Source organism: Chinchilla lanigera, unplaced genomic scaffold (genome assembly GCF_000276665.1).
Source record: "Chinchilla lanigera isolate Chin_1 unplaced genomic scaffold, ChiLan1.0 scaffold00158, whole genome shotgun sequence".
Classification (NCBI taxonomy): Eukaryota; Metazoa; Chordata; class Mammalia; order Rodentia; family Chinchillidae; genus Chinchilla; species Chinchilla lanigera.
Window position 1 is genome coordinate 1,822,406 of NW_004955559.1, and position 9,786 is coordinate 1,832,191.

At 58.5% G+C, this 9,786-nt stretch overlaps 3 protein-coding genes across 6 annotated transcripts in view; all 3 read left to right on the forward strand.

Moving 5' to 3' along the window:
• The first annotated feature begins 6 nt into the window (after positions 1-6).
• Fut1 (fucosyltransferase 1 (galactoside 2-alpha-L-fucosyltransferase, H blood group)) lies at positions 7-1,779 on the forward strand. Its single transcript, XM_005412935.2, has one exon. The coding sequence runs from the start codon at positions 440-442 to the stop codon at positions 1,553-1,555; it is 1,116 nt and encodes a 371-aa protein (XP_005412992.1). The 5' UTR covers positions 7-439; the 3' UTR covers positions 1,556-1,779.
• A 1,404-nt stretch (positions 1,780-3,183) lies between these two features.
• Positions 3,184-8,130, forward strand: Izumo1 (izumo sperm-egg fusion 1). 4 transcript variants are annotated; one of them, XM_005412934.2, is made up of 10 exons: positions 3,184-4,225; positions 4,890-5,195; positions 5,497-5,571; positions 6,056-6,142; positions 6,315-6,335; positions 6,650-6,730; positions 6,914-7,014; positions 7,270-7,423; positions 7,594-7,765; positions 7,999-8,130. In XM_005412934.2, exons 2-10 carry the CDS (start codon positions 4,961-4,963, stop codon positions 8,108-8,110), a joined length of 1,038 nt encoding a protein of 345 aa, XP_005412991.1. In that variant the 5' UTR covers positions 3,184-4,225; positions 4,890-4,960; the 3' UTR covers positions 8,111-8,130. The 4 variants fall into 4 exon arrangements, with proteins under 4 accessions (XP_005412991.1, XP_013364444.1, XP_013364445.1 ...); XM_013508990.1 differs by having other exon boundaries at positions 3,184-4,171; XM_013508991.1 differs by having other exon boundaries at positions 3,184-3,994.
• A 38-nt stretch (positions 8,131-8,168) lies between these two features.
• Positions 8,169-9,786, forward strand: part of Rasip1 (Ras interacting protein 1) — a gene marked incomplete in the record, with an annotated part of 13,534 nt that continues 11,916 nt past the window's right edge. Inside the window, 3 exon segments of the mRNA XM_013508989.1 lie at positions 8,169-8,512; positions 8,714-8,854; positions 9,308-9,786. Coding sequence (XP_013364443.1) covers positions 8,718-8,854; positions 9,308-9,786 — 616 coding nt within the window.

The following is a 9,786-nucleotide window of genomic DNA, read 5'->3' on the forward strand; positions in this document are numbered from 1 at the left end:
GCGTCCCGGCCCAGCGAAGCCACCTCGGGAGCCGCCGCCACCCTCCCGGCGCTCGGGTGAGTAGCGCTGCGGATGCGGAGGCCGCGTCCCGGCACCGGGGTCCTGCGTCTCTGCTCCAGGCGGCCAGCGCGCAAGATCCCTCCTCGGGGCTCTCCTGTTCCACTCGCTCGGTCACCTCCTGCCGCCCTAACAGGAACTGTGTCCTGGGGTCGGTGCCGCCCTGTTACACGTGAAGAGTCAGGAAGTCCCAGGGGCTCGAGCCCCGCACACTGCTAGCTTGGAAACCCGTAGCCTCCACTGCAGCCCCAGCCTTCCAAGCTCCTCAGGCCTCCTAGGATTTAGGCTCCCAGCCGCCTCCGGCCTCGCACGCAGGACCCTGCGCCTTTAGCCTCCTCGGTCGCGGTCGGGAGCATCCCTACGTCCTCTCCTTTTGGCAGCCATGTGGGCGCCCAGCCCCCGCCAGCTCTGCCTGGGCTTCCTGCTCGTGTGCGTCCTCTCAGGGATATCTTTCTTTCTCTACCTCCACGACATCTTCCAAGACGGCCTTGGCCTATCTGTCCTGTGTCGGGACCACCGCTTGCGGTCATCCCCAGTGGCCATCTTATGCCCACGGGGCGCCAACACCTCGTCCTGTCGCCAGCACCCCACCTCCCTGTCGGGAACCTGGACTATCCTCCCCAATGGCCGCTTTGGGAACCAGATGGGACAGTACGCTACGCTGCTCGCGCTGGCCCAGCTCAACGGCCGCCGCGCCTTCATCATGCCGGCCATGCACGCCGCGCTGGCCCCCGTGTTCCGGATCACCCTGCCCGTGCTGGCCCCCGAGGTGGACAGCCACACTCCGTGGCGGAAGCTGCAGCTGCATGACTGGATGTCCCAGGAGTATTTCCACTTGGAGGACCCCTTTTTGAAGCTCTCTGGCTTCCCCTGCTCTTGGACTTTCTTCCACCATCTCCGGGAACAGATCCGAAGTGAATTCACCCTTCACGACCACCTTCGGGAGGAGGCCCAGGGTTTCCTGAGAGAGCTGCGCCTGGGCTATTCGGGGTCCCGGCCGCACACCTTTGTGGGGGTCCATGTGCGCCGCGGGGACTACGTGCACGTGATGCCCCAGCACTGGAGGGGTGTGATAGGCGACCGGGCTTACCTAGGCCAGGCAATGGCCTGGTTCCGGGCCCGGCACAGGGACCCCATCTTTGTGGTCACCAGCAACGGCATGCAGTGGTGCAGGGAGAACATCGACACCTCCAAGGGCGATGTGGTCTTTGCCGGCGATGGGCAGGAGGGCACACCTGGGAAGGACTTCTCCCTGCTCACGCAGTGCAATCACACCATCATGACCATTGGCACCTTCGGCTTCTGGGCTGCTTACCTGGCTGGTGGAGACACCATCTACCTGGCCAACTTCACCCTGCCGGACTCTGAGTTCCTGAATATCTTCAAGCCTGAGGCGGCCTTCCTGCCGGAGTGGATGGGCATTAATGCCAACTTGTCTTCACTCCAGGCCTCAGACATGTGGTCTGAGTTTTGGAAACTAGGGAGACTTTACATATAGATCGGATCCCTCTGGAGGCCTGGTGGGTTCTGGATAAGCCAGTGGGGTGGTCCTGGGGCAGATGGGCCCCCCCTTGTGGTGTGATTCTAGTTGGCCAGACTAGAAGGAGGGGCTTTCTGGAACTGCGAGGCACTCTAGAACCAGTGGAACTTCTCCTTCTCCTCCTCCTCTTCCCTTTCCTCCATCCCCTCCTCCCCCTCCTTCTCCTCCTTCTTTTGTTTTTTCTGGTCTTTTTGAGACAAGGTCTCACTATGCACTTTAGGCTGGTCTTGAATTTACTTTGTATCCTAGGCTTGCCTCAAACTTGCAGTGATCCTCCTGCCTCAGCCTCCCAAGTGCTAGGATTACAGGCTTGCACCACCATGCCAGGCTGGAACTTTTCCTGGTGGCTGGCAATGTCTAGAGAAGCTTGTGGCAGCTCTAGAAACTGTAGTGCCCATCTGCTCTTTCCTGCTCGTATCCCTAGGACTTCTGGGTGGCTGCTTCCCTTTAGAGTTGACCATCTTTATCTTTTCTAAACAAGGTGTTATTTTTCCCCTGGGTCTTCAGAAGACTGGAGGAATTCATGGGTTATCTAGAGCAAGCATGTATGGACTCCATTTCTGAGTGATTCTAGAGGGGAGGTTGTTCTAGAGAGGCCCACATGTACAGCCTGTAAAGAACCCTGCAGGGCCCTTCCAGAGCAGACAGGCTCCAGAGTTCTGCATCACCCCAGGGAAGGATCTAGAAGCCACAGCTGGAAGGAAGCTCAGCACCCCCACTGTCAAAGAGATGGGGGCAGGGCAGCCTCGTGCCCTGTTCAGAGGCCTGGGGATAGTTGGGAGTTGTGAGCAGAGCCAAACTCTGTCCAACCCTCAGCCCAGGAAGAAGCCTCACAACTGTGTTTTCAGCGGACAGACTAAATCACAGGCGAGAGAGACAGTTGGAATGCTGCAGCTGAGAAGCACAACCTTCTGAAGATCCAAGGACACTTCGTTTATTTTTCTTAAGCTCCAAACTGCCAAAGACAGAAACGGCACATATTGACTCTGGTTTAGGATCAAGGAAGCTTCCTCCTGTGCAGCTGGACTGCTGTGGATCTGGGGTCTGTTTTCTGCAGGTCAGCGGATTGTGCTCCTCGACAGCTGCTGGGTACCCCTGAGATCCCAGAACCACTAAATCTGGCTTTGGGCAGGTCTGGGATGAATGGATCCAAGGACGTGTAGACCTCCAAAACCCAGCTCAAGCCCAGGCAGAAGCACAGTGTCCAATTAAGGATGGGATTTGGACTCAGATTCCAGAAGCCCTTGCTGCTTTTTAGATAGGTAGGGAAGATTCCTTAGATATAGGCAAATCTAATCACGCCCCACCCAAGAACCTAAATCGCTAGTCTTCTCAGGGATTTTCAGGGTACATTCCCCACGCCCCTGCCACACACAGGAGAGTGCGAATATGAATTAAAAGTCTGCATCACCCATCCCTGTTGCAGGGAGCTGTGTGTGTTTTTTGGAGCTCTGTTGCCTGTGCAGGTGTGTAGAAGTGAAAGGAAAGGTAGGGAGTTTGGGGGGATTTCTTTTGCTTTGGTTTTTTAAAACAGGCTATGTAGTTCAAACTGGGGTTGAACTTACTATGTATCCCAGGCTGGGCCTAAACTCGCGGTGATCCTGCCTCAGCCTCCTTAGCGCTGGGGTTGATTACAAGTGTGCACCACCAGGCCCAGCTGCAGACTTCCATTACTCATGATGCCTTGAGGTGCGGTACCTGCTCAGATCTGGCAGGTCTTTGCTGTTGGGGCTTGTGTGAGTTGTAGTTCCTGTTTATCTGGTACCCGGAATTATGCAGAAAAGGTGAACGGTGCTTTCTGGGACCCAAAAGTCTCAGTCTTCAGTATCTTCCTCTGGGACTATCAGTACCGATCCCAGATCTCTTTTTACTAGTCTCAGCAGTCAGCCAAGGAGGGCGAGAAGGTGGAGGAGCTAGTGAATGTGCAGTGTCATTACCGAACTACATTTCCTATAAAGCTAGCGGGGCTGGCGGCACTAATTTGGTCTAGAGAGTGAGGCCCCAGGGCCTTCTGGGAGTCATAGTCCTAAACTAGAAACAGCCACTTCTCTCGTCTTTGTGGCTGGGCGCCAGGGTTTCCAAACAGCCAGAGTGCATACAGCTGGAAGCCTGGTCCCGGGACCGAGGGAAGGGAGGACGCTGGAGGCTATAAACCGGACCTTTGCTCTGGAAGCACAGCAGGCGGACGGCTTCCCTTCCGCCGGCGCTGGGAAAGATCGTGGATTGGGGGGCCGCCTCTGTGACGTCACGGAGCCCCGGGCGAGACCTCCTTGAGTTTCGGTCCAATCAGACTGAGAGTTGGGCTTCTGGGCGGAGCCAAGAGAAGCCTGAGGCCTGTCTCCCGGGTTGGGGGCCCCCACGTGGGAAACTCCAAAGGGGAAGCGGCAGGGGTTTCTGGTAGAGAGGGCAGAGCCCACGACTCCGATCCAAGCCGACAAATTATTCTATGCTGCCAACTTCTTAGTACCCCCCACCCCATCCTTAATCTTAGCGGCGGGAAAATAGGAGCCCTCAGGAGCTGGACTGGGCTTCTGATCTAACCCTAGGGTTTGAGGGCATAAGTCAGAGATCAAGGTCGGAGAGGGTGCCTCGCTGGTTAGGGTGCAGGGGCTCTGTTTGCTAAGAATGGTGTGCCTTGCAAATTTGGGGTCTTGCTCTTGGGGGAGGGTGGCTGGGAGAATTGCTTAAGTTTTAGGGTCCCCAACTTTAAGAATTTGGGGTATATTTTTGGTTTGAGGGAACTTTGAGTTTGATAATACCCAGGATGGCCCTGCACTGCATAGTTTATTTGGTGTGGGCCCTGATATTTCAGTTGGAGGTACAACAGGTTTTGGGGGCCTTGGGATATCTGAGTGTTGATGCACTTGAGGTTTGGGACTTGGGATCACATGGATTTGGGGGAGTTGGGAAGGCCGTGGGTTGGAATTTGGGGAGCCTGGGTGGGGAGTGGGAGTCCTGCTTTAATTCTTTTCTGGTCTCTTAGTTGGGATGCAATGACCCTGAATTTGGGACCCATGGATTGGGATTATATTTCATGCTGTGGAGACATTTGATGAAGGAGATACCTTCTTTTTTGTCTTTTTGAGACAGGGTCTCGCTATGCAGTTCAGGCTGGCCTTGAGCTCACTTTGTAGCCCAGGCTGGTCTCGAACTCGCAACTGTCCTCCACCTTCTGCCTTGAAGGAGATATCTTAATTTGGAGATTTCCTAAAGCTCCTGTTTCCTGGGAACTTTGCAAGATTGGGGGCTCAGTGAGGTCCCCTAAAATGGGCTTTGGCTTCTCCCCCTTTAGCGTCGACCTGCTCTCAGTTTGGGGTGAGCGGACCCTCCCTGGTGGTGTTTGAGGACCACACTCTGGCTGTGATGGGCCTGCGTTTTGCCCTCCTGTTGGTGGGCCTGGCCTGCTGCCTGCCGTCTGCAGGGTGTTGCATCATATGCGACCCGTCCGTGGTGGCAGCGCTAAAGTCCTTGGAGACAGATTACCTGCCTGACCACCTGAGTGCTGAGCATCACGCAGACGTGATGCAGAGGGTGGAGCATGCCGTGAACAATTTTAAGAACCTGCAGTTCAGCGAGGAGGCCTACGTGGGGGCTGTTGGTGAGGGCAGGGCTGAGGGTGGCTTCTTGGGTCCTGGGATAGGAAGTGGCTGGGGACAGGGTCTCCTGAGTTCTGGAATGGAGAAGGCTAGGCTGCAGATTCAGTAGCAAATCCTGTCCCCTCTCCCCTTTATCCCGCACCTTTATGTTATCAAACCGCAGGTCCCAGAAGGTGATGGCTGGTTACTTCCTTAATCAGGGCTGTCCTTGCCCCGGTGACTTCATGGGAATTGTAGTTTCTACAGGGAGGCAAGCCTAGACACAGTCGGGTTGGAATGTGGGGCTCTGTGTACCACCTACAGATGAGGATACGCTGCAACAGGCATCCTGGAGTTTTCTGAAGGATCTGAAACGCATTACAGATAGTGATGTAAAAGGTAAATGCACCGAGGGGTGGGTGGTCCAGGTTAGTCACTGCTGGGGCTGCCGAGGCCGGTGGGAATCAACCCCAGGTTCCAAGCCAGGCTGCCAGATTGAGGTCCCAGCTCTGCGGCTTCCTAGACATGTGGTCTCGAGCAGGGGACTTGGGGCCTCCCTCAGCTCCCAAGTGGAGGCCTCAGCAGCTCCCTCCTCCCTTAGCTGTCGCAAAGATTGAATGAGTCCCGTGTTGCTCCCTGAGCAAAACCAGAAAATGAATCCCAGCCCAGCACGGTGTCCTGCACCTGTAGTCCCAGCTACTTGGGCGGCTGAGGCAGGAGGTTTGCTTGAATCCAAGAGTTTAAGACCAGCTCGGGCTGCTTATTGAGGTCCCATCTCATAAATAAATATGAGTGGAATTCCAGGCTCACAGAGGCAGACCTCCTCCAACTAAGGGGGGTGGGGGCCAGGGTAGGGCACTGTGCACTCCCTGCTTCCTTCCAGGGGAGCTCTTCGTGAAGGAGCTGTTTTGGATGCTGCACCTACAAAAAGAGAACTTTGCCACCCTTGCTGAGCGGTTCCAAGATGAGGGTGAGGAGGGCCGGGAGCAACCCTAGAGGGGGCCTCGCTCAGGTCCTTCCCTCCCCCTGGGACCCAAGAGCTGAAAGCTCAGCCCTGCCCCCACCCCCTTCTCCAATCTACTTGAGCTTAGAAATCTGATTCTCTCATCTCTTTCTCTCGGTTCTTCTCCCGCCTGAGGCAGTTTATTGTCCTAACAAATGTGGTAAGTCCAGATAATGGACATTAGTCCTTTACCCAGCATCCCTGCCCCCCCCTTTCCCCCTTCCCTTTTTGGAGGGGGTGGTTTCTTCTTCCTTCTCCAATCAGAGAGCCTCCTGGGCCTCCAGCAGTCTCTCTGCGGCTTGGATTTCTTGGCTTGGATTTCTTGGGTATCGGGTGGCATTCTATCTGCACCCTGCTGCGCCTCATTCATTGGTGGGCCAATCTCTTAGGGATTTGATGCACAACGCACCCCAACCCTTGGCCTTGCCCTCACCCTCTAGTGGGCGAATACACGCCGCGGCCTTGTCTCTTCAGGCACGATGTTGCAGACTCTGATCTGGTGCAATAAGTGCGAGAAGGAGGTCCACACCTGCCTGAAGTCCTACGATTGCGGGAGTGAGCGCTAAACCCGGCGGGCAGGGTTGGTGCGAGAGGGGCGGGGCTAGAGGAGAGCCTGAGAGAGTGCGGACCGGAAACTCCAGCCCAGGAGGCCCCGCTGTTGTGTGTGTGTGTGTGTGGGGGGGTGAGGGGGGGTGGCAGTGAAGGCAGAAGGAGCCTTCACAGCCCTGCTGCTCACAGCTCGCCATGTGGAGCTCCATCAGATGGAGGACATGATCCTGGACTGTTACCTCAACTGGCACCAGGCCTCTCAAGGACTCACCGACTACAGCTTCTACAGGGTGGGGCCCCCCGACTCCCGTAGCCCTTGAGCCCACGTCCATCAGGTTCCCTCGGCCTCTGGATCTGCCGACCCCTGGGTCCACTGGCCTGCACCCAACCCTCCTGACCTGTGACCTAGTAGACGTGGCCTCTACTGACCGCCGGGGACACTTCCCCCTGGGCCCCCCTATCTCACCTTGAGAGATCTTCTCACCCCTGAACTGTCCGACCCCTGAATTTCTCAAACCTCTGTGACCCCTTGAGCTTGGGTCTAGGTTTGGGGGAACAATTCTGAGACCTTGATGTCCAAGGGGAAGGAGCCCCTCCTGACCAAGCCCATGGTGGAGCCAGAGGATGCAGGCGACTACCGCTGTGAGTTGGGGACCGTGAGTTCCGGCCCAGCCACGATCATCTATTTCCACGTCACAGGTCAGCCCAGGGTTAGGAGTAGAGCCGTGAGGTTTCCAGGGAGCGAGAGGCCGTTCCGTGGGCGTGGCCTGAGCAGGGGCGTGGCTTCTTCTGGGTGTGGCCTTGGGTAGGGGCGGGGCGGGGCACCTTCGTCCCCTGCCGGGACTGCTGTTTTGCCACTCCCCTGCCAGTGTTGCCTGAAAGGCTGGAGGAGGAGCAACAGTTACCAGGCGTAACCCCTGAGTCCTCCTCTGAGACCCTCCAGCCTCCGAAGCCCGAGAATATCCTGCGAAGACGCCTCTTAGTGCTGCTGATCTGCGGCTCTATCGGTTTTATACTTCTGATAGCCGTCGTGGCTACAGTGTGAGCCGCCAGGGGAGGAGGCGGGGCTCGGAGGAAGGGGCGGGGCTTCTGGCTGCCCACACAGTAGGAGGCCCGGGAGCCAATGAGAGCCTGCATAGGGGGTGGGGCTCCTCTGGAGGGTGAGGAAGCATAATTTCCAGAATAAAGTCAGATTTGTGGGATATTGGGAGAGCTGTGCCTCATTCAACTCCTGCCTAACGTGGCTCCGTTATTTGCACCCCCGGCCCCCTCAGGCTATTTCGCGGGGCGAAGACGACGGCTAAACCAAAGTCTTCACCGGTCAACGTTGACAACGAAGCTGCTGCGCAACCAAAGGAAAAGGCCTCGGATCTGGAGAACCAATAAAGATTTGTCTTTTTGTCTAAGTATCTGACTCACTGCTCAAGTCTGATCCAAACTTCTGGTTTCATGACTGGAGAGGTCTAGAGCTGGGCTCCTGCCTGGGAGAGGAGGGGCTGCGAGCCGGGAGCCCCGGGGCCCGGTGGAAGGGACCGACAGGCAGTGACAGAATCCCAGAATCAAGGAGCAAGGCAGGGCCAGCCTTGCCCAGGTCTCCTCCCCCAGGCCTCGTCTCCTCACAGGACGCCCCCTCCCCGCTCTTCCTGCCGGGTTTCCTCTGGCCTTTTCCTGTCCCCCACCCAGTGCAGGGAGCTGGGGCAGAGGCAAAGGCTACAAGAGCGGAGGGAGCGGGGACTAACTCGGGCCGACGGAGCCAGGGCCTCCGGGTGCTGCTGGACCCGAAGCAGGGTAAGAGCCATGGACCCCAGAGTCAATCCACAGCCTCCTCCGTCCCGGGCCCGGAGTCCCACGCCCATCCCTATCCTCCCGGCCTCGGGAGCCTAAGCCCAGCCCCCATCTGCCTGCCTCAGGAGTCCAGGTCCCTCTCCACCCCCTCCGTCACCACCACCCAGTGCCTTAGACATAGGGGCTTTATCTACCTATCCTTAGGGCCATGCTATCTGGTGAACGGAAGGAGGGCGGAAGCCCCCGCTTCGGGAAGCTGCATCTCCCGGTGGGCCTGTGGATCAATTCCCCCAGGAAGCAGCTCGCCAAGCTGGGGCGGCGCTGGCCCAGCGCTGCCTCTGTCAAGTGAGTGGCCACTTGCCCTGCCCGCCTGCCTCCCTCTCGTTTGTCCCTGTTGGTGACCCAGGCCTTGCACTGCCCCAGAGAAGGTTGCTGTCCTGAATGGGCAAGGGAGCTGGGGGTGGAGTGGAGACGCTCAGGGACCCTAGAGCCGTGTCGCGGCGGGTGGGGGGCAGAGCTGGGCCAGGAGGCGGGCACAGAAGGCGCAGGGGTTCTGATTCCCCTTCCTGCCTGCCCTCCAACTCCCCTCGTGACATTTCCTTCTGTGGGACTCGCCTTTATTTATTTATTTACTTACTTACTTATTTTCTCTTTTCCTCCAATTTCTATTCCCACCCTCATCTGTCCAACCCCGTTCTCTGGCCTCTGCCCATCTCTGCCCCCATCTCTCTGGCTCGTGGCCACTTCCTTTCTCCTCTGTCCCGGGCTCTCCCTCGCCGGTCCCCGCCCGGCTCGCAGATCCTCATCCTCCGACACGGGGAGTCGCAGCAGCGAGCCGATGGCCCCGCCGCCACCACACGTGGAGCTGCGGCGCGTGGGCGCCGTGAAGGCGGCGGGGGGCGCCTCGGGCAGCCGCGCCAAGCGCATCTCCCAGCTTTTCCGGGGCTCGGGCACCGGGGCCTCGGGGGCCGGCGGCGCGGGGGTCCCGGGGACTCCGGGAGCGGCGCAGCGCTGGGCCAGCGAGAAGAAGCTGCCCGAGCTGGCGGCGGGCGTCGCCCCCGAGCCCCCGCTGGCCACCCGCCCCACGGCGCCCCCGGGGGTCCTCAAGATCTTCGGCGCGGGGCTGGCGTCGGGGACCAACTACAAGAGCGTGCTGGCCACCGCGCGCTCCACGGCACGCGAGCTCGTGGCCGAGGCTCTGGAGCGCTACGGGCTGGCCGGCAGCGCCGGCGGCGGCCCGGGCGAGAGCAGCTGCGTGGACGCCTTCGCGCTGTGCG

What these genes read in the sequence shown, in the direction of transcription:
- Fut1 (XM_005412935.2), top strand. Translation starts at nt 440, where the DNA reads ATGTGGGCGCCCAGCCCCCGCCAGCTCTGCCTGGGCTTCCTGCTCGTG.
- Izumo1 (XM_005412934.2), top strand. Translation starts at nt 4,961, where the DNA reads ATGGGCCTGCGTTTTGCCCTCCTGTTGGTGGGCCTGGCCTGCTGCCTG. An exon ending in TGAGCGGTTCCAAGATGAGG is followed by an intron (nt 6,143 to 6,314) that starts GTGAGGAGGGCC and finishes CGCCTGAGGCAG; the next exon opens with TTTATTGTCCTAACAAATGT. An exon ending in GAAGTCCTACGATTGCGGGA is followed by an intron (nt 6,731 to 6,913) that starts GTGAGCGCTAAA and finishes TGCTGCTCACAG; the next exon opens with CTCGCCATGTGGAGCTCCAT.